The sequence below is a fragment of the Microtus pennsylvanicus genome, chromosome 11 (genome assembly GCF_037038515.1).
Source record: "Microtus pennsylvanicus isolate mMicPen1 chromosome 11, mMicPen1.hap1, whole genome shotgun sequence".
In the NCBI taxonomy this organism is placed as follows: Eukaryota; Metazoa; Chordata; class Mammalia; order Rodentia; family Cricetidae; genus Microtus; species Microtus pennsylvanicus.
In genome coordinates, this window is record NC_134589.1 from 62,356,316 (window position 1) to 62,378,507 (window position 22,192).

At 54.4% G+C, this 22,192-nt stretch overlaps 1 protein-coding gene across 43 annotated transcripts in view; it reads left to right on the plus strand.

Moving 5' to 3' along the window:
* Obscn (obscurin, cytoskeletal calmodulin and titin-interacting RhoGEF) overlaps window positions 1-22,192 on the plus strand; it is a 146,239-nt gene that overhangs the window by 56,165 nt on the left and 67,882 nt on the right. For 28 of the 43 annotated variants that reach the window (XM_075992403.1, XM_075992406.1, XM_075992405.1 and 25 more), the window contains 26 exons: window positions 113-388; window positions 1,488-1,772; window positions 1,914-2,180; window positions 2,299-2,568; window positions 3,375-3,641; window positions 3,995-4,261; window positions 4,441-4,550; window positions 4,651-4,804; window positions 5,445-5,606; window positions 5,688-5,792; window positions 6,173-6,439; window positions 6,660-6,929; window positions 7,398-7,664; window positions 7,761-8,027; window positions 8,115-8,381; window positions 9,622-9,894; window positions 10,549-10,815; window positions 10,953-11,219; window positions 14,388-14,660; window positions 15,117-15,383; window positions 16,558-16,824; window positions 16,919-17,182; window positions 17,493-17,756; window positions 20,550-20,813; window positions 21,124-21,387; window positions 21,883-22,146. In XM_075992403.1, coding sequence (XP_075848518.1) covers window positions 113-388; window positions 1,488-1,772; window positions 1,914-2,180; window positions 2,299-2,568; window positions 3,375-3,641; window positions 3,995-4,261; window positions 4,441-4,550; window positions 4,651-4,804; window positions 5,445-5,606; window positions 5,688-5,792; window positions 6,173-6,439; window positions 6,660-6,929; window positions 7,398-7,664; window positions 7,761-8,027; window positions 8,115-8,381; window positions 9,622-9,894; window positions 10,549-10,815; window positions 10,953-11,219; window positions 14,388-14,660; window positions 15,117-15,383; window positions 16,558-16,824; window positions 16,919-17,182; window positions 17,493-17,756; window positions 20,550-20,813; window positions 21,124-21,387; window positions 21,883-22,146 — 6,435 coding nt within the window. The remainder of the gene's footprint in view (window positions 1-112; window positions 389-1,487; window positions 1,773-1,913; window positions 2,181-2,298; window positions 2,569-3,374; window positions 3,642-3,994; window positions 4,262-4,440; window positions 4,551-4,650; window positions 4,805-5,444; window positions 5,607-5,687; window positions 5,793-6,172; window positions 6,440-6,659; window positions 6,930-7,397; window positions 7,665-7,760; window positions 8,028-8,114; window positions 8,382-9,621; window positions 9,895-10,548; window positions 10,816-10,952; window positions 11,220-14,387; window positions 14,661-15,116; window positions 15,384-16,557; window positions 16,825-16,918; window positions 17,183-17,492; window positions 17,757-20,549; window positions 20,814-21,123; window positions 21,388-21,882; window positions 22,147-22,192) is intronic. The other 15 variants (XM_075992425.1, XM_075992435.1, XM_075992437.1 and 12 more) reach the window with 6 other exon arrangements.

The following is a 22,192-nucleotide window of genomic DNA, read 5'->3' on the forward strand; positions in this document are numbered from 1 at the left end:
GAGCCTGGAGGGTGCTCTGTCCTACGGCCACCATATCCAATCCTTCTTTTCCCTGTGTGATCTTCCTGACCTGGACGGTGTCTCTGATCCTGTTGTCCCCATCTGTTCCTAGACACCAAGGTGGTGTTTGCCAAGGAACAGCAGGCTCGCAGCGAGGTGAAGGCAGAGGCAGGGGCCAGTGCCACACTGAGCTGCACGGTAGACCAGGCCCAGACTGAGGTGACCTGGTTCAAGGATGGGAAGAAGCTGAGCTCCAGCTCGAAGGTTCGAGTGGAGGCCTCAGGCTGCGAGAGGAGGCTGGTGGTGCAGCAGGCGGGCAAGGCGGATGCTGGGGAGTACAGCTGCGAAGCCGGGGGACAGAGGGTCTCCTTCCATCTGGATGTCACAGGTGGGTGTCATTGTGTTCAGGGTAGAGATGCAGCTGACCCCTTCGAGACACGAGGGTTCCTTGTCTGGTTCTCACAGCCCTGTCTCTGACTGTTTTCTTTCACTACTATCTCCTGCCTTCTACTCTGAGGGCAGAGCCTCTTTCTCATGTATTTCTGATGTCCCCTGTACCAGTCTGAGCCCCGTCCACCTCCTTCCTCATCACTAGTTCTATTGGGCTGGCCTCCACCTCCTCTTCCTCCTCCTTCTCCTCCTCTTCCTCCTCCTCCTTTTTTGAGACAGGATTTTTCTGTAACTTTGGAGCCTCTCCTGAAACTCGCTCTGTAGACCAGGCTGGCCCAGAACTCACAGAGATTCACCTCTTTCTGCCTCCTGAGGGCTGGGATTAAAGGTGTGTGCACCACCGCCCGGCATGGGCTGGCTTCAGGTGTAAGAGCTGTTGAACCTCAGGTTCTGGGGAAAGGGCCTTGTTTAGGTGGGGCCCGAGTGGACCTTCCTGCAGTTCTGAGTCCTTGTGAGCTATCAGGGTTTTTTGGTCTGAGGTTTAGGAACCTGCTCTTCCCATTGCGGGCCCATGGGCCTTATTTTGGCCTTCGAGTCCTGGTGGTTCAACTGTAGCATGTTGCCACGGTGTTTGTCTGCAGTTGGCTTCTACTGTACCCGCATAGCTGTACTTGTCCTTAGCGGTGGCCCTGGACAAACCAGCACATCTCCAGCACATGGTTTGTCTAAGTGCAGTTGCTGGCCGAGGCTCTGCTGAACTCTCTAGGTCTCCTGCACACCCACCCTACTTTTGCCAGTAGTGTTTTGGCTCCCAGGCTATTTTTTCAAGCAGCTTCTATGACTTCCAGTCTCATCCCAGGTCAGGCCAATCATACCCTGGGCTGCGAGTTGTGTACCCTTCTATGCCATTCTGCCCTGTGGGGTGAAGTCTCCCTGGAGGCAGGACTCCTGGGATCTTGGTTGGGACAGTACTGGTGATGATGGCCCTTAGGAGGCATTATGTTCTTGCTGGACACAGGGGGGCAGCAGCTAGCACGCATTACTGTTGGAGAGTCGTGTGTGTTGGTCCTTTCTTACATGGCTACTTTACTTCTCAGAACCAGAGCCCGAGTCCCAGATTCCAGAGAGACCCAGCCGCAGGGAGCCTCTGGTGGTCAAGGAGCACGAGAACATCATCCTGACCGCCACTCTGGCCGCACCCTCTGTGGCTGCTGTGACCTGGCTCAAAGACGGTGTGGAGATTCGCCGCAGTAAGCGCCATGAGATCACCAGCCAGGGTGACACCCACACCCTGACCGTGAGAAGTGCACAGGTGCTGGACAGTGCCATCTATAGCTGCCGTGTTGGCAAGGAAGGCCAGGACTTTCCGGTGCAGGTGGAAGGTAAGGAGTCTGGATCTTCTCCAGGGTCCCTGCATCTGCCCCAGAGACGAGTAGGCAGTATCCCAGAGCAGCCCCAGAGTGGAGCTCAGGACACGTGGCCATCTACCCAGATCCCTGGCTGACACCCTTTTCTACCCTCAGAGGTGGCCACCAAGTTCTCCAAACCCCTGGAGCCCGTTGAAGGGGAATTGGGTGGCACTGTGAAGCTGGTCTGTGAGCTGACCCCAGAGCAGGCCGAGGTCGTTTGGCGCTGTGGGAGCACACAGCTGCGGCAGGGCAAGCGCTTCCAGATGACATCGGAGGGGCCTAGGCACACCCTGACCGTGTCTGGCCTCCGAGAGGATGACGCAGGGGAGTACGTGTGTGAGAGCCGTGATGACCGAACCAGCGCACGGCTCACTGTCAAAGGTACCCGTGGGTGAGCTCAAGTGGCTTCCTAGGGGAGGGGTCCTTCCGCGTGTCTGTCTCGGGTGCGTCTCTGCGGAGCTTCTCCCGTGGCCCCTGAAGAAGACTTTCCCCTCTGCAGTTCCCCGAGTGGTCAAGTTTACATCTGGATTGAGCACCGTGGTTGCAGAGGAGGGCCAAGAGGCCACCTTTCAGTGTGTCGTGTCCCCCAGCGATGCAGCAGTCGTGTGGTACAAGGATGGTACCCAGCTGCTGCCCAGCGAGAAGTTTGTTATGGCACAGAGTGCGGCCACCTGTAGTTTGACCATCTTGGGCCTGACCCTGGAGGACGCTGGCCACGTCACAGTGGAGGCTGAGGGTGCCTCATCTTCTGCCACTCTCCGGGTCCGAGGTGAGCTGGGAACCAGGACTGTCAGGATAGCCACGGGGTCTTGCAATAGGTGCCTCTCCCTCCGCGTGAACCGATAAGGCAGCCCCATTAGTGCTCACGTGTGTTGGGATGATCTGGTTGGCCTTGGAGGACATGGACTCTGTCTGTTGTCAACAGAGGTGATTTGGTGTGTGTGAGACACTAGGTATTGTCTCTTCAAGTGTACCTGGTAGGAGCAGGGATAAGGCTGAGACATCTGCAATGGCAAATCAGATGGGAGGCTGCGCTCAAAAGCTCAAAGGCAGAAGGGATGGGTGCGCTTCGAGAGCCAGGACTTAATTTGAAGATGTGGCAGGCTTTTGAGTATGGGAGTAAGGAAGATGGGTGGACCTCCCAGAGGAGGGGGGGTGATGGGTCAGCGAGACCCACACTGGAGCCTTTGTCCTCCCCATATGTCTTAACATGAGCAGGTGTCCTGGGGCATCGTTAGGGCAGACAACAGGACAGTGGCTGAGGGGTTGTGGAGTGGCCCTACTCAGAAGCCGAAGGCTGGCCGTTGTGGTATCTGCCCATAGTTAGGAGTTCAGCACAGTTGATCACAGCCAGGCAGCAGGGCTTGGGATGGGGGACGGGGGGATGGTATTGAAGAAACAGCCTTAGCTTCCCCCATAAAATGTACCTCTGTAAGGTGTGCAGTTGGGGCCTACCCTGATTGAAGTAGGACTGCTTGCATGCTGGGGCTCTCTGGCCTAGACTCAGGCTGGCCTAGGGTGGGGCCTCAGTAGGCCCCCAGTGACCAAGATGACCCCTGCCCTTCTGTGTCTCAGAGGCACCGGTCCTCTTCAAAAAGAAACTCGAGCCGCAGATGGTGGAGGAGAAGAGCTCCGTGATGCTGGAGGTGGAGCTGACGCGCCCCTGGCCTGAGGTGAAGTGGACACGGAACGCTGCCGTCCTGGCGCCCAGCGAGAACGTGGAAATCCATGCTGAGGGAGCTCGGCACCGCCTGGTGCTGCGCAGCGTGAGCTTCACTGACCGCGGCTTCTATGGCTGTGAGACACCAGATGACAAGAGCCAGGCCAAGCTCAACGTAGAAAGTAAGCTCAGGGTCGGGACCTCAGAGGAAGAGAGGGGTTCTTCCAGAAGTGGGGGCGTGGCTTTGTGTTGGCTGTGAGGATGGGTGGGATTGTCTTTTGGGGAGGCAGGCAGTCCAACCTGGTTCCTGCCAGTGGATCCAAGGAAGGAAGAGATGGAGGAGGAAGTAGAGGGTCAGGCTTGGGGGTCAGCTGGGGTTGAGGTAGAGCTGGGTGGAGGTAAGGGCTGGGGGTTAACTCCTGGGGTCTCACTCTGCTCTGTGGCCTCTGGGTGGTCGGCTGAACCCACATCTGTGTCTGAGCCCTGGCTGGTTGGAGGGTCTCAGTTTACTAGCTCACTGGAGTCCCTCTGACAGTGCGGCAGGTCCGGCTGGTTCGAGGTTTGCAGCCCGTGGAGGCTAAGGAACAGGGCACGGCTTCCATGGATGTGGAGTTGTCTCATGCTGATGTGGAGGGCAGCTGGACTCGAGATGGCCTGCGGCTTCAGCCTGGGCCCGCATGCCACTTGGCCGTACAAGGCCCTGTCCATATCCTCACACTCTCAGCACTGAGGCCACAGGACAGCGGGTTGGTGGCCTTCAGGGCTGAGGGCGTGCACACGTCTGCACAGCTGATAGTCACGGGTGAGTAGTGAAGGCTGGCAGCCCCTCTCCAGAGCATGCCTATTTCAGCTCCCTGAGTGGTCCAGGGAGGCAGCTGGGACCAGGCGGAAAGTGGGGTACCCCTGTGTGGCTACAGTTAACCCATGGCATCAGAAAGTGCCTCCTAACTCCTCGGCTTCCTTCCCTACCTCCCATCTCAGAGCTGCCGGTGAGCTTCACCCGGCTACTGCAGGATGTGGTGGCCACCCAAAAAGAGAAGGTGACCCTGGAGTGTGAGTTGTCACGGCCTGTGGATGTGCGCTGGCTAAAGGTATTCCTCCCTCCTCCCTGCTTCTCCCTGTGGGCGTCCGGGAGGTGAACCCCTTCTACGGAGACACTAAAGGGCCTGACCAGTCCTCTCTGCCCCACAGGATGGTGTGGAGCTGCGGGCAGGCAAGACTGTGGGCATAGTGGCCCAGGGAGCCTGCAGGAGTCTCGTTATTTACCGGTGTGAGATCGGGGACCAGGGTGTCTATGTGTGTGATGCTCTTGATGCTCAGACCTCGGCCTCTCTGAAGGTGCAGGGTGAGCTCTGGTCAGGGGGGACAGGGAAGGTTGGCAGGTATGAGTAGTGCTCTCTGGTACCCCAGTTCCCCACAGCCTGATGGCAAACTGGTAGCTTTGCTGGGAATGGCCTATGCTTCTGGGCCCACCAGCTGTCTCAGTCAGTGTTCTATTGCCGTGAAGAGACCCCATGACCATGGCAACTCTTATAAAGGAAAGCATTTAATTAGGGCTGGCTTATAGTTCAGAGGTTTAGTTCATCATCATGATGGGAGGCATGGTAGGGCACAGACATGGTGCCGAAGAGGTAGCTTAAGAGTTTTACATCTGGATCCACAGGCAGTAGGAAGAGAGAGACACTGGGCCTGGTATGAGCATTTGAAACCCCAAAGTCCACCCCCAGTGACACACTTCCTCCAACAAGACCTCACCTACCCCAACCAGGCCACACCTACCCCAACAAGGCCACGCCTACCCCAACAAGGCCACGCCTACCCCAACAAGGCCACATTACCCCAACCAGGCCACACCTACCCCAACAAGGCCACGCCTACCCCAACAAGGCCACACCTCCTAGTGCCACACCCTAAGCATTTACATATAAGAGCCTATGGGGGCCAGTCTTGTTCAAACCTCCGCAACAACCTCTCCCTTCCCCTAGGCCGCAGTGTTCAGATTACGAAGCCACTGGAGGATGTGGAGGTGATGGAGAAAGAGGGTGCCACCTTCTCCTGTGAGGTGTCCCATGATGAGGTTCCTGGCCTATGGTTCCGAGAATCCAGCAAGCTACGGCCCAGTGACAACGTGCGCATCCGGCAGGAAGGTCAGAGGCCTGCAGAGCAGCAGGGTGGGTTTCCCAGGCTGTGCTTCTCTCTCAGTAATACGGAGTGTCCTTTGTCTCCAGGGAGGACGTACACTCTTATCTTCCGGAGGGTACTGGCTGAAGATGCAGGGGAGATCAAATTTGTAGCTGAAAATGCAGAATCAAGAGCCCACCTCCGAGTCAAAGGTGAGGAGGGCTCAGGGGACGACAGGGACTGGACATGGCAAGCTGGGTCTCACAGACAGCTGACCTCCCACAGGCCTGGGGTGCCTTAGGACCCCTTCCAGACAAGGCAGCAGTGACTCACGGAGAGGGGAGAGTATGGTCTCCTCAGTGGGAAGAGGAGGTGCAAAGACACCAAGCTCTACTTTGCTGGTGGTCATTTGTACCCAGCAGATTCTGGGGTAGCCCTGGGTGGGACGCTTGACTTGGCCACCTGCTGGCCCAGGTGGAAGGCGTGGGCAGCTGGTTTGGAGCAGAAGTCAGTTTCTTGGCTCCTAGGAGGTTGCCAAGGCAAAAACATCCATCCAGGTCACCATCCTGACCCAACTTGACTGTGTCCACAGAGCTACCTGTGACCCTCCTGCGCCCACTGAGGGACAAGATTGCCATGGAAAAACACCGTGGTGTGCTTGAGTGCCAGGTGTCCCGGGCCAGTGCCCAGGTGCGATGGTTTAAGGGCAGAGTCGAGCTGCAGTCTGGGCCCAAGTATGAGTTGGTCAGTGACGGCCTTTACCGTAAGCTGGTCATCAATGACGTGCAGCCTGAGGACGAAGATACCTACACCTGTGATGCCGGTGATGTCAAGACCAGTGCCCAGTTCTTCGTGGAAGGTATGGGATGAAGGGGTGGACGGTCCTCCTGGGTTTCGGGGAGAGGATTTGCGGTTTCTGTGGCTTTCCCTGGAGATTCTGGAGGCTGCCATGCCATCTTAGACAGATGGGGAAGGATGTTTAGCCACGTGGTAGAGATAAGAAGGGACAGACAGCTTGTAGGACGGGGAGACTGGTCCCTCTGGCTGAGTTTCACTGGTGACCAGCTCCTCATCCACAGAGCAATCCATCACCATTGTGCGAGGCCTGCAGGATGTGACTGTTATGGAGCCTGCCCCAGCCTGGTTTGAATGCGAGACCTCCATCCCTTCCGTGAGGCCACCCAAGTGGCTCCTTGGTAAGACTGTCCTCCAGGCGGGGGGCAATGTGGGCCTGGAGCAAGACGGCACGGTGCACCGGCTGACGCTGCACAAGACCTGTTCCACCATGACCGGGCCTGTGCACTTCACCATCGGCAAGTCCCGCTCTTCGGCCCAGCTGCTTGTCTCAGGTTAGCATACTGTCTGGACACAGCTCTGAGATGGGGGTGGTCCTAGTCTAGGGCTGTGGGTGGGACATGGCTTGGGGCAAGACAAAGGAACAGTGACCAGGCACAGGTGGCCTGGGCTGAAGCAATCAGGCTTGGGCTCAAGGCTGTGGGTGGACACTACTCAGTGGATTGACAGCGTGTGGAGCAGAACACGGGTCCTGGGTGGTACATGGGTGGGTTAGTAGGAGCTGAATTTGGGAGTGGGGATATGGTCAGAGGCCTGAAAAGTGGGATATAGGTACTCAGGCATGGCAGGGCTTTGGGGCAGGGCAGCATTGTGGGCACTGGGGGGCTTGTGCCGCACACTCCCAAGGGAGGTGACCAGGCACATTGTAGGGGCTGTGCTTGCAAACAGGTTAGCGCCTAGGCTAGGCAGGGTGGTCTGGGTGCTTGCAGCTCCCAGCCCTGCCTTTGCACTGTTCTCTCCAGACATTCCCGTAGTATTGGCACGGCCACTGGAACCCAAAGCAGGGCGTGAGCTGCAGTCGGTAGTCCTGTCTTGTGACTTCAGGCCGGCCCCCAAGGCTGTGCAGTGGTACAAGGGGGACACGCCTCTGGCCCCGTCCGAAAAGTTCAAGATGGTGCTGGAGGGCCAGATGGCCGAGCTGCGTATACTCCGGCTCACTCCAGCGGATGCTGGGCTCTATCGGTGCCAGGCGGGTAATGCCCAGAGCAGTGCCGAGGTTACTGTGGAAGGTAGAGAGCTGGGAAGGAGGGGAGGGTGGTGGACCCCACGCCAAGGCCGGGGGTGGCTGAGAGCACAGTGCTGAGCTGCTGGTGGGTGCCTTGTAGCTCGGGAGGTGAAGGTGACTCAGCCTCTGAAGGATGTTGAAGCCACGGAGGAAGGCCGGGCCTGCTTCTCGTGTGAGCTGTCCCATAAGGACGAGGACATCGAATGGTCACTCAATGGGATTCCCCTGTACAACGACAGCTTCCACGAGATCATCCACGAGGGCTGTCTCCACACGCTGGTGCTGAAGAGTGTCCGTCAGGCCGACGCAGGCACCGTGCGTGCCACCTCCCCCAAGGTGTCAGTTTCTGCCCAGCTAGTGGTCAGAGGTGAGGAGTCTCCTGTGGAGTCTGTGGGGTGTCCCCCCTCCCCTGGGCGGGCACAGGCTCTCCTCACCGGCCATGTCGTTCCTCTAGCAAAGCCGGTGGTGTTCCTGAAAGCCCTGGATGACGTATCTGTAGAAGAGCGTGGCACGCTGGCCCTGCACTGCGAGGTCTCAGACCCTGAGGCACGTGTGGTCTGGCGCAAAGATGGCGTGGAGCTGGGTCCCAGTGACAAGTATGACTTCCTACACAAGGCAGGCTCTCGGGGCCTTACGGTACATGACCTGAGCCATGAGGATGCCGGACTGTACACCTGCCACGTGGGCAGTGTGGAGACCCAGTCCAGGGTCAGTGTGCATGGTGAGTGGCTGGGATTCTAATGCAGTATGGCTGTCTTAGTTAGGGTTTCTGTTGCTGTGGAGAGATGCCATGACCACGGCAACTCTTATAAAAGCAAACATTGAATTGGGACTGGCTTGCAGTTTCGGGGGTTTAGTCCATTCTCTTCATAGCGGGACATGGTGGTGTGTAGGCAGACCTGCTTCTGGAGAGCTTGCTGAGAGTTCTTCATCTTGATCCACAGGTAGTAGAAGCAGCTGTGTACTGGGCATAGCTTGAGCATATATGAGATCACAGTGACACACTTCCTCCCACAAGACCACACCTCCCAATAGTGCCACTCCCTTTGGGGACCATTTTCTATCAAACCACCACAGGGTGCTAAGCCTTCTTCCATCCGGAATCTCTAGGCTGCTTTTCAAGCCCGTAAGCCTGTTCTGTGTATCCAGGAGGCACCAAAGACGTTGTCTGTAGCACATAGGGCTTAATGTAGCCCTTTGAGGTCCAGGGGCAGGCAGATGGGCTAAGGAACAATTGTCTACGGAGCCTCACAGGGGGCTGGTGTGGATCCATTCAGGTCTCTGGCATTTGCTCTGTGCCATGTGCTGGGATTGGGAGGAAATCAGCCAGGCATGTGTGAGACACTAAGAGGTGTGACCAGGAGACAAACCTTAAAGGACTCCCAGGCCAAGGGCGGATGTCCTGTCCTGCTGGTGAACAGGCCTCCAGGCCATCTATGCTCCTATTCTTTACAGAGCCCCAGAAAGGCCATAGGTTCATAGGTGCTGCTCCACTCAGCCCTGTTATTTCAAAGAGGTAGGTCCCTTTGAGCACATCTCTCTCAGCCTGGCCCCACCTGGCTCTGGCTCAGGTCCGGCATCCTGACTCTGAGGAGACAGGTTGGCAGCCTGTTCATTCATGATCTCTCTGGGGCTCTGGGATGGCCTCATGGAAAGGGAGTACAGTGAGGTTTTCATAGGACAAGACTTGTTCTCTCTGGAAGGGGTCATTTATGGGGTCCCTGTCCCTCCTCTCCTGGCGTTACAAGATGGTTAGAAGCGTGGAGGAGCCTCCTTCTCTCAACCACCTTGATTGACAGCTCACAGGTGTCAATCACGCAAACACTAGGCCATGCCAGCTTGAAGCTAGGATTTTGGTGCCAGTTTTGTGATGGCACTCTTTGTTGTCAGGTGTGGAGCTAGGGGACTTCTGTTCCCTGAGGTTGACATCCGTGGGCTGACCTGTTTCTTATATCCCACAGATCTGCACGTGGGCATCACCAAGAGGCTAAAGACAGTGGAGGTGCTGGAGGGGGAGAGCTGCAGCTTTGAGTGTGTCCTGTCCCACGAGAGCGAGAATGACGCAGCAGTGTGGACCGTCGGCGGGAAGACAGTGGGCAGTTCTGGCCGCTTTCGGACCACTCGCCAGGGCCGCAAATACACTCTGACCGTCAAAGATGCTGCTCTCAGTGATGCAGGGGAGGTGGTCTTCTCGGTGATGAGCCTCACATCCAAGGCCTCGCTCATTGTTAGAGGTGGGTGCTGTGGCTGGGGCCAGGGGCCAGATACCATGGACTGGGGCACCGTTGGGATGCCTCTAGGGACTGTCTACCTGTCATGGTGGGGACCCAATATAGTGCTGGGGGAATTTTGATTACTGAAGGGAGTCATAGCCCTGCCTGAACATCTTTGAATTTCTAGAGTGAACTGAGATTCTAGTCTCTCATCCATGGGCTGACTGCCCTCAGTGTGTGTAGCTTACTCAGCCAGTCTGACCCTTAAATTGAGGTCAGGGAGACAGGGAAGAAGCCTATGGTGTCTTGGAGCTGGTGTTCATGGCTGGATCTGCACAGGGACCAGCCAAACTGTGGCCATACCCTTGTATGAGCCTTAAACGAGCTTCCCGTATAGCCCTCGCTTTCTAGGTCTCACTGTCACAGTAGGGGCTTTGGGCGCTTCCAGAACTTCTTAAGTCTTGAGCCTCTAGTGGTCTAAGGTCCCAGGAGTCAAGGGCTGTAGGTTTTGAGATTTTGATCTCTCAAGAATGCATGTTCCCAAGTGTCTGCCTGTTCGTATCCTGGCTCTGGCTGAGGCCGTTTCTAAGAGGTTATTGCAGTCGCGAAGTGCCTTAGGTCATGGCTGGTTCTGCGGCCAAGGGTGTGCCTCATAAGAACCAGCTCTAATTTTAGAGAGGCCAGTGGAGATTACAAAGCCCTTGGAGGACCAGCGGGCAACGCTCGGAGAACACGCGATGCTGAGCTGTGAGCTGTCCAGGGCGGGCACCTCTGTGCGCTGGCTGAAGGACGGAAAGGCCATCCGAAAGAGCCAGAAGTATGACCTGCTCAGTGAAGGCACGCGGGCTGTGCTGGTCATTCGCGAGGCCTCACTCAAGGATTCTGGAGAGTACACCTGTGAGACAGAGGCTTCCAAAAGTACCGCTAGGCTCCTTGTGGAAGGTAAGCACACGACCCTGTCAGCCTCCGCTGTGGCCGCCCCCAGGACCTCAGTGGAGGTACCCCCTCAGGTCAGCCTGTGTGCTCAGGTTGTGGGGGGACAGAGCCCCTCATCCCTGCCTGTTTTGTCCCTTACCCAGAAAAGGCAAACCGTTTCACGGAGGAGCTGGCTGACCTGCAGGTGGAAGAGAAGGGCACAGCCGTGTTCGCATGCAAGACAGAGCACCCAGCATCTGTCGTGACGTGGCGCAAGGGCCTCCTGGAGCTGCGTGCCTCAGGGAAGCATGTCCCCAGCCAGGATGGCTTGACCCTGAAGCTCACCATCAATGCCCTGGAGAGGACAGACAGTGACACCTACACCTGTGACATTGGTCAAGCCCGGACCCAGGCCCGGCTCCTCGTCCATGGTGAGGCAGCCCTAACTTGCATGCTGCTTTTGATTCCTTCGTGGCTGCTTTGGTCTTCTTGATCTGAAGTGGACTCTGGAGGCTCAGAAGTAGTTAGTCATCAGGCCTCTGCTTGTTCTGGACCAGCTGAGCCTCAGTTTCTCCATGTCTAAGGATAGAGCAGGTTGCCTGAGCATCTCAGGCTTTTCTAGTGTGACCTTCTGTGAAGGAGCTAACAAACTGCCTTCATTTACACAGTGGACACTTTCTGTGTGTTCTTACAGCGTGTCCAGGCCTGTGCTGAGTTCCAGGGTATGTCTTCTGTGTGTGCTTACACACTTGGCGTGTCAGTTATTGTAGAGGGACAGCTTACCATGCTTGTTGGCAACTAAGGAGCCTCTTGTGTTCTCAGTAGAGAACTGACCAATATTGATAGTGTCGGTTTAGAAAGGCTAAAGACAGGTTATTAAAGAACAGTCGTCCTGCTGGGAAGGCGTGGCATCAAAATGAAAGCCCAGGGTGCATTCCAGAGCAAGAAGCCATAGACAGGAGGGCACGAGCTGCTTGGGTACAGATCTCAGGGTTCCTGCAGACATGGGGCAGGAGCTGGTGTCTGTGGTTGGTGGGGGTGTCCCTGCTGGGCAGTTGTCTGTCCAGGTCACCTGTTCGGAGTTGCTGCAGAGCTCAAGAAAGTCAAAGACAAACTTTGATACAATCTGTGCGTATGAAGCATGGGGTGCATGTGGAACAAGAGGGGATCTCTCGGGGCCACGAGAAAGTGCTGTGGATGCCAGGCAGGGTTTTCCCAGGGTAGACAAGAATGCTCTCTGCAGAACTTACAGTACAGTTTGTTGCTGTTTGTTGCTCTTTGCTTCCTCCGTTTGTCCTCACTTATGAAGCGCCCATTCCCCTCCATTGTGCAGCGTGAGAGCGGTTGTCCTCTCGGGTGTGTAGAGAAGGGAGGTGGTGACCAGCCTGGTTAGGAGGGGTGTGCCATGGTGTCAGAACAGAGATGACCCTGGCCCTCCTGGCCGCAGCCCTCACCTGGCTCTGCGATCCTAGTGTGGAGTCCAGGTTGGCATTTAGGGAACTCATCCTGAAGTCTGCCTTCAGGGGATAGTGTTTCTCGTGTGGTGAGAACCCTCTCCATTGATAATTAGAAGTAACAAAGTTTACCCTCTATATTTGCGGGTTCTGCATCTTCAGATCTAGCCTCCTGTTAATAAAAAAAAAGGAATTGTGTGGCTAGGTAGATGCCCCAGTTGTTAAGGCACTTGCTGTGCAAGCTCTTGAACTTGAGTTTGGATTTCCCAGAGCCCATGGAAACACAGGTGCTTGCTTGGGAAGGTGGAGACGGTAGATCTCAGAGCAATGTAGGTATCAAGACTAGCTATATAAGTGGGCTCTGGATTGACTGAGAGGCAGACCCTGCCTCATTGAATTAGATGGGAGAGCTAGTAGGAAGTTTCCTGACATCAGCCTGGAGCCTCTACACGTGTGTGCACATGCATGCATCTGTGCTTCCGTACACGCAAATATGCATGCACACACATGCACGCTGCACACACAACTGGGAAGAATATGGCTGTGATGAACACAGACTTTTTTGCTTGTCACTGCTCCCTAAACAGTACGATGTAATACTATTGCATTGGCTATTAAAAACCAGCTATTAAAGTGTATCAGCAGATGTATGCAGAGTGCAGACATTTCACCATTCTTTAAATGTGAGACTTGTGTGCCCTTAGATTTTGATATCTGTCGGGGATTCCAGACCAATTCTCCATCAAGACAATGGGAGGTAGAAGTAGGAGGAGCAGAAGTTCAAGATCATAGCAAGTTCAGGGCTAGTCTGGGTTCCATGAGACCATGCCTCAAAAAAAGAAAATCAGTAAATGTAGACCTTAAGTGTAAACCATACAGATGCCTGTGGGTAGGGTAGAGCCATTCTCTGTGTGACAGCCTACTGATCAGAGAAGAGCCCTTTCTCTCAGTGCCATCCAGTATCAGAGTCTTTCGAGTGGAGCCCTACTTCCCAAGGGGTTTGTGGGTGCAATCGTGTGTATGCAGGATCCATGTCTATCTACCCCTATTCTTCTCCTTCTTTTCCGTCTTCTTTGAGACAGGGTTTCTCTGTGTAGCCCTGCATGTTCTGTAACTCTCTCTGTAGATCAGGCTGGCTTCAAACTCACAGAGAACTTCGAACTCCACCTGCCTCGACCTCTCAAGTGCTGGGATTAAAGGTGTGAGCCATCGCCAGCAACAACGCTACCCTTTTTAATTCAACAGTCAAATATTTCTAGGAATGTACATATTCTCTCCTCTGTGTGTCCAGATCTGAGTGTGTTTATGTGTGTATAGGTACCTGAAGAGGCTTTGTGTTCTCTGGAGCTAGAGTTCCAGGTGGTTGTGAGCCATCTGATGTAGCTTCTTGAGATTGTACTGGAAGAGCAGTCCAAGTCTGTGAGACACAGGGTGATCATTGGGTGTGTGTTGGCAGCATGTAGGGATCTGATCAGGCTACTGGGCATTTCTGTGCTTGAGTAGTTATCATTTTTGTATGTCGTGAGACTTTAACCTTTCCCTCGAGGTCTTTAAAATGTAGGTGAAGTAAGCCAGGCACAGGGAGTCAAATACCATAAATTCTTTATGCTTGTGGATGCTGGAAACCCCATCTTGTGGAAGCAGAGAGGAGAATGGAAGGGACCAGAGAGAGAGGGATTAGGAAGGCTGGAGTCGGATGATTCTCTGCAGCAGAGTGGGGGTTGGGGAAGCACCGCCTTTTCTTACCCACCGTTCATCTGTCGATATGAGATGGCCTGCTGTATGACTTGTGCCGTCCTGTGGTGAGAGCTGCTGGTGTAAGTGGTTTGGGGAGTGGGTAGTCTATTTGTTGGCAAGCCCAGTTCCCTATGAAGGGCGGGAGAGATTACATGAGCTCCAGCTGGCTGTGGGCCCTCCACCATCTTAGCAAGAGGGCTTCAGAAGGGGATATAGGTTTGGGGTTCAGAGGGTGACCTACAAAGGACTCCTTGGCTCAGATCTGCTTTCCAGTTTCATTGAGGTTAAAGTAAAGTAGATCACTTTCTTATGGCCTCACCCAGGGTCTTGGGCGAAGCTGTTTCTCTTGGCACGTAGCCAAGCCTGGCATTAGGCTGCAGGAGCTCTGAGATGACCCTTGCCTGGCAGGTCAGAAAGTGCGCATTACTGAGGACCTGGAGGACACTGCCGTCCAGGAAGGCTCCTCTGCCAAGTTCTGCTGCCGCATCTCCCCTGCCGACTACAGCCCCGTGCACTGGTTCCTGGATAAGACCCCCTTGCACAGCAATGAACTGAACGAGATCACTGTCCAGCCTGGAGGCTACCACGTGCTCACCCTACGGCAGCTGGCGCTCAAGGACTCAGGCACTATCTACTTCGAGGCGGGTGACCAGCGGACCTCAGCTGCCCTGCGGGTGACTGGTGGGTTTTGTGTCTAAGGGCCATCCATGATGGGGACACTACATGGCCTAGAGAAGCCTTGAAGAGGGGCAGATGACAGCTCTTCCCAAGCTCTACCTGGTGCCCAGTGTGGTCCCGGGGCTGATGGAGAGGCAAGATTAGCTGTCAATGTCAAGGGGTCTTTCATCCCAGGGGGGTAGCGAATGACATGGGGGGGCACCTCCCATCTCCTAGGACTTGGTTCAGAAGACTGAGTTGGGTCCTTTCAGAATTAATTTTTGAATTCAGTATTTGTGGGTGATGTGATGTGTGCTGTCTTCCTCCAGGATGGGAGCTACACAGAGCCTGCCTTTCTGTCTGGCTCCTGCTTTAGGGCAACAGACAGATATGGGTCCAGGCCTTGTATGATCTACCGCGCTAGTCCTCTCATAGAGGAACCATAGTCCTAAGCACCTTTGTCTTTTCTCTATCCCTCAGAGAAGCCGAGCGTCTTCTGTAAGCCACTCACAGATGTCACAGTCACAGAAGGCGAGGACCTGACTCTTGTTTGTGAAACCAACGCTCTGGAAAGCTCTGTGCACTGGACCAAAGATGGGAGGACACTGAAGCCATCTGCACGATGCCAACTGAGCTATGAAGGCTGTCGGGCCCAGCTGGTCATCGCTGGTACCACCATACAAGATGGTGGGCGATACAAGTGTGAAGTTGCTGGAGCCACCAGCAGCTCCATTGTCAGGATTCATGGTGAGTGTCAGGTGTCCATGTTTGGGATAAGAATAGAAATATGTCCACAGGAGACAGGGGGTCCCCGGAGCAGATTCTGGTTCCTTTCTGTAGCATGAGGTCTGCTTGTTGGGGTTTCTGTCCTGTCCAGTTCCCATAGTCGTTAGGTCCCAAAGAAATTACACAGAGAGTCTACATTAGTGATAAACCCTTTGGTCCATGAGCTCAGGCTTCATATCAACTTTTATAACTTATATAGCCCATTATTCTTATCTATGTTAGCCACATGTCTCAGTACCTTTTAAAGCAGGGCAGGTCACATCCTGCTTCTTTGGTGTTTGGACAGGACTGCAGAAAAAGCTTCCTTCTTCCCAGAAAACTCCTGTTCTCATTGCCCTGCCTCCTTTTCCTGTCTGGTTGTCCCACCTATACTTCCTGCCTAGCGACTGGCCTGTCAGTGTTTATTTAAACCCTAATTGACAGAATACAGACAATTCTCCTGCACCACCTTTCCTTTGCCTCTGCCTGCTATGTGGGGCACTTCACTTCCGTTTGTCTCAGGGTCTCCCACTCTCTTTGGGCCTCCTGACCCCTGCTTGGGGCCCATTCCTGACTTGGCTTTGGTGGACCCCTCTGGAGTCCCTCTTCCTGCCCTGTGGCTTGCCTCTGTCTGGGCTGCCCTAGGCTAGCAGTAACAGACAGTCAGCTTGCACAGTAGGAGTCTCTTGTCTACCTGCTGAGTAGGCCGGAAGTAGGAAATCAAGGTTGACTGGCCTTCTGGGGTCTGTCTCCTTGGCTCTCAGATGCCACCTTCTTTGTAACTCCAGGCTCTCGTTCCTCTCTGCTGGTGTCCTAGTTAAGCACACTAGTCTGATGAAATAAGAGTCCATTCCAACCACCTTGTTCGGTTTTATCTCTTTGAAGTCCACACTGTCAAACAGTCACATTCTGAGATCCCAACTTAGAGCTTCAACATCTAAATTTTCCGGGGATACATTTCTGACTGTAATAATTGCCTTTAATCTGTTCCATACCCACCTTTCCATTTATAAAACTTCAGACCCATCTTTCCCAGAGGTCTTTGGGGCCTTGCCACTGGCATCCACTATCTGAGTTGTTCCACATCTTAAAGCTGCTTCTGGACCTCGGGTGGGGTTCTCCTCCAGGAGGCTTAACTGAGTCTGCCTGTTCACAGCTCGACCAGTGCACTTCAGGGAGTCCCTGAAGGATGTGGAGGTACCAGAGGGCAGGGCCGCCACACTGCGCTGTGTGCTGTCGTCCGTGGCTGCGCCTGTGGAGTGGCGTCATGGAGAAGACATTCTGAAGTCCAGCAGCAAGTACAGCCTGCGCCAAGACGGTGCTGTGCTGGAGCTGGTCATCCGAGACCTGCAGCCCCAGGACAGTGGGCAGTATTCCTGCTCCTTTGGGGACCAGACAACTTCAGCCACACTCACAGTGAAGCGTAAGTGCAGCTGGCCGTCCTGTGCTCGGGCTCCAGTGGGAAACTCACTGCAGTGACTCATGAGGTCTTTTGTATCTATCTGTACCTGCTGCAGCCACATCTGCCCAGTTCGTAGGAAGACTGAGAAACAAGGAGGCCACAGAAGGGACCATGGCCACACTACGGTGTGAGCTGACCAAAGAGGCCCCCGTGGAATGGAGGAAGGGGACAGAGACCCTGAGGAATGGGGACAAGTACAGCCTGAAACAGGATGGGGCTGTGTGTGAACTGCAGATTTGTAACCTGGCTGTGGCAGATGCAGGGGAATACATGTGCGTGTGTGGACAGGAAAGGACTTCAGCCACGCTGGCTGTCAAGGGTAAGGACCACACATGGGGTCATGTGTGTCAGTGGTTTACCCAGGAGTTGACCTGGCACTCCAACTCCCCCAGTGCTTTCTCCTTATGTTTGTGCACCTTCTGTTCATCCCACCGTGAATCTCACCCTACTCTCTGAGTCTTTATATGAGCCAGGAAATACTAGCATGCGCAGCTGGCTTCCCGCTCTTGAGCCCTGGAGGGTTCTGTCCCATTGCTCTGCTGTATTCTGTCTTGTTCCCCATCCTGTCCTATGTCATGTTCTATCCCACAACACTCTATCTGATGTTCCTGTCTGCCTTACTGTTCTAGCTCTGCCTGCCCACTTCATTGGAAGACTCAGAAGCAAGGAAGCCACAGAAGGGGGCACGACCACACTGCAGTGTGAGCTGAGCAAGGCTGCCCCTGTGGAGTGGAGGAAGGGAATGGAGACCCTGAGAGATGGGGACAGATACAGCCTGAAGCAGGATGGGGCTGTGTGCGAGCTGCAGATCCGCAGCCTGGCTGTGGAAGATGCTGGGGAGTACTTGTGCATATGTGGGCAGGAGAGGACCTCAGCCACACTGACCATCAGGGGTAAAGACCGTGTGTGTTCCTGTGTACAGGTGCCCTGTGTGCATGGTCGGTTCTGTGCCTGAGCGTCTTCTCCTACCACCTCCCCTGGTCTTCTGTGTCTCATCTTTATCCTGTTAGCTGGTATTTATCATGCTTGTTGTATAGGACCTACTTTAGATGCCAGAAAACAATGGTCTTTCCCAACTCCAGGAGCGTCCTGGTTGGGATGTGTGTGTGTGTGTGTGTGTGTGTGTGTGTGTGTGTGTGTGTGTGAAAACAATTACAAAGGTGCAATTATAGGTCCTGGGGGCACACCGGGAGAAGGGGGAGGCAGGAAATGGAGGAATGGCCCACCCGGCAGGAATACAGGAAGGACAGCTTTGACGTTGCCTGAATGGGAAGGTGTAGATTCACCATGCGTCAGGCAAGGTTGAAGGCCTACTCCCAAGGAGTCAGATAAAGGTGGGGTCCCATCTTTTGGGAGTCAGGATGGAGGCAAGGGTCCAACATGCACAAGTCAGATGAAGATGAAGGCATAACCTATGGGTATCAGGCAGAGGTAGGCACCTGACCCATGGGGAGTCAGGTGGAGGCAAGGGCTTGTCTCGTGGTGGTGAGGAGAGGTGAAGACAAGTCTGTGGGGGTGAGCTTGACACTGCTCTCCCTGGGCTTTTCCTGGTCAGTTCCAGGTCTTCCCACTGGAGAAGGGCTTGACGATCCTGCCTCTGGCCACTCTGTGTTCTGTGTTGTACGTGTTGTCTGTGACCACTTTTGTCCACGGCTACAGAGTTTAATTATCTTCTTTGATACCCCCCCTCAGCTGTGTTTCCCCCCCCCCAGTTGTGAACAGGACTTCACAGATAGTTAGAGGCCTGGGGAGGGCACTACCGGGAGTAAGGTCACACTGTAGTGTGAACAGAGCAAGGTATCTCCCTGGACATCAGGATATTAGGACATCACAGACAGAGGCTCTCACATATTGAGGCAGATATGATACATGGAACCCTGTAGCCTGGCTGTCATAGATCCTGGGTCCTTATGTATACACTGGCAGCAACACATCTTCCTAGAGTGACTGGCCTGCTGGACCATGTTCCTTAGGCACAGTTGTGCCCAGGGAACTGGAATTCCTGTCTTGGTGTAACTGGTGACCTAGGAATGAATCAGCTCTCTGTCAGGGGTCCCTGGAGGGGCCGAGCATCCCTGTAGGGAAGCAGATGGAATGCACAGACCATTGTTTGAGGACCCTGGACATCTTGGAGAGTGAAGATGGAATGAAACTCCCACAGGTGTGAAGCCCTGGGCCTGGCGGGCTCTGCTCTCCTGTGAAGAGCTGACTCCTGAGGGCGCTGAAGAGGAAGGTATGGTGAGGGCTGGCCATCTTTGTCCAAGCCGTGGCAGGTGGCTCCTGTTATCATCACAAGCATTAGAGACACTTGAATGAAAACCATTTACCATGTAGATGGATCAATGTCAAAACACAGAGACCTGGCACCGTCACGCATTCAGACATTCCAAGAAATGACAAAAGGACGCACCCGAGGCCTGTCCCATGGCTGAAGAGTTAGAGAGAGGTCACAGGAAACCCTTCTCCTTATTCCCATCCACAGGACACACGGTTGATGGCTGAGGTGTAGAGGGTCCTGGCAGCCAGTTGCTTTCAGAACTGGGTTTGTCCCAACAAAGACTAGACCATGATGGATACCTTACTGGGACCTTTCTAGAGAGTGCTTCATCTTCAAAAGCTAGCCCTGGACCACAGCGTCCCGAGGATGCTCCAAGCACGCAGAGCTTGATGTTCATGAGTTCTCAGTTACGGCCTGGTAGCCAAAGGAAGGCGGCTTCAGCTTTGGCAAACAGGAGCCAGTTCGTCCCTCTTCTCTGTGACCACTTCCCACATGGCAGCCAAGGACTTGTTCCTCTCCTGTCCCACATGGCAGCCAAGGACTTGTTCCTCTCCTGTCCCACATGGCAGCCAAGGACTTGTTCCTCTCCTTGTTCACTCGTGGACCTTCAACACTGCTCCCTCACACCGGAGAGTTTGCCTGCACCGAGAAGATGGGGCAGAGCCCTGTGGCCACCTATTCTAGGCTGACAGTGCCAGGAAGAGACCCAGCTAAGCTGTTCCTTCTTCCCAATCTGTTCTGAGAATTGGGGTTTGCTATGATGGGGGGCTGGGGTCCAGGCACCCTGTGAGCTCTCCTGGCATCATCAGAATGAGAGACAAGAACTACTTGGAGTCGTTCACAGCCATGACACGCTGTGACCTAGCAGAAAAGCCATTGAGCATGGAGTTTGTGTGTGGATCATGGTGGGCACAGAAGCCATGGGGCAGGAATATTGTAAACGCTTCTGCTGTCCAGTTCCTAGGTGCTCTCTCTAGACCTCCTTATCTTGAGGTGCTCTGCTACCTTGATGCTTCACGAGGGTCAGGATGACCGTTCTCTATGCTGCCCCATCTGTGCTGTTCCCCACGTGTGTCTGCTTATTTATACCTTACAATCTCCAAGGTGTGTTTTACTGTTGCGTGTTGCATCCCATCTTCACCATTCTGTAAGATCCTGATGATCTTTGTGTTGTTCCCAATCCCAAGCCAGACTCATACGCTCTAAGGCCTGCGGAAATCACAGAATGGGCTGTGGCCACGAGACACAGAGTCTCCACCAAGCAGAGTCCCCTCCTCAGCTGTGCTTGTCATGCCCGGTGTGTGGCCTGTGTGCGGTCGGGCTTCCTGTTTTCCCTGTCCATCCACATCTAGAGTCTTCCATGTTCTCAGAGAGTGTGATTGTGTCTGTGTCTTTCTGACCTCCCTAGCCCTTCCAGCTAAGTTCACAGACAGTCTGAAGAACGAAGAAGCTACAGAAGGAGCCACGGCTACCCTGAGGTGTGAACTGAGCAAGGCAGGTCCTGTGGTATGGAAGAAAGGAACAAAGACCTTGCAAGATGGAGACAGATACAGCCTGAGTCAGGATGGAGCCGTGTGTAGGCTGCAGATCCGCAGCCTGACCATAGCTGATGCCGGGGAGTACTCATGTGTGTGCGCACAGGAGAAGACTTCAGCCATGCTGGCCGTCAGGGGTAAAGATGGGTGGTTTGGATTTATGTTGTCCCTGTCCTGCCTTCTGTCTTCATGTGTGGCACAGCCATTGTGTTAGCCACTGTCTCACGCTGATGTCCTTTGAGTGTTTTTTTTTTTTTTTTTGCTCAAGTGGATCTTCCTCCTGCTGCTGTCTCTTCCCAGCTCCCTGCCGTCTTCACCATGGGTTCATGAGCTCAGTCGTTCACGCCATGGCTCTTGAGCAATGTGTGTGGTTCTTTTTGGGTTCCATGTCCACGCAGAGACCTTGAGAGAGTTTCATGTTCTCAGTGCTTGCTTGACCCTTTCCAGGCCTGCCTGCCAAGTTTATAGAAGACTTGAAAAGCCAAGAAGCCACAGAAGGGGAAACAGCAATCTTAAGATGTGAGCTGAGCAAGGCCACCCCTGTGCAGTGGAGGAAGGGGTCTGAGACCCTGAGGGATGGAGACAGATACAGCCTGAGACAGGATGGAACTGTGTGTGAGCTGCAGATCTGTGGCCTGGCCCTGGTGGACGCTGGGGAGTACTCGTGTGTGTGCGGGCAGGAAAAGACCTCAACCACACTGCATATTAGTGGTAAAGATGTGTGGCCGATCGGATCTGTGTCTTAGTGTCTATGGACATGCTGCTCCTCTAGCTCATCCCATATTCTGTCCCTTTGTCTGTGTGTCACCTTTCGTAACTGGATAGAGTCCCAATTTTTGGGGGAACTATATGAAACAGGGAAAAATCACATATGCAGCTTGTGCCGCCATGAGTTAAGTACTTTTTGTGGTAGAGTCCATGTCCTGTTGTCATCCAGGCTGAGTCATGCCTGCTAAGGTTCTGCAGAGAATGTGGCACCCTTGTGTGTTTCTGGCCCCCTCTGACCATCATGCCAGCTCTATGGAAAGGACCACCGTCCTGACATTAGGAGGACACGCCATGGAACATAAAATTCCTGGCCTGTTCTCAGCACAGCAGCACACGGCCCACCCTCAGAGGCGTTTGTGTATTCGCAGTGTTGTTCATGTCTCATCCACTTTGTGTGCTCTGAGTGTAATGATTCCTGTGCCTCTCTGACGTTCCTAGCCATGCCCGCCAAGTTCACAGAGTGTCTGAGGAATGAAGAGGTCACAGAAGGGACCATGGCCATACTGAGGTGCCAGATGAGCAAGGCTACCCCAGTGGAATGGAGGAAGGGAGAAAAGACTCTCAAAGATGGAGACAGATTCACCCTGAGGCAGGAAGGGGCCACGTGTGAGCTGCAGATCCGTGGCCTGGCTGTGGAAGATGCTGGGGAGTACTCGTGCGTGTGTGGGCAGGAGAGAACCTCAGCCACACTGAGTGTCAAGGGTAAAGATCATGTGTGGCCCCCTGAACCTGTGACTTGATGTCTCTA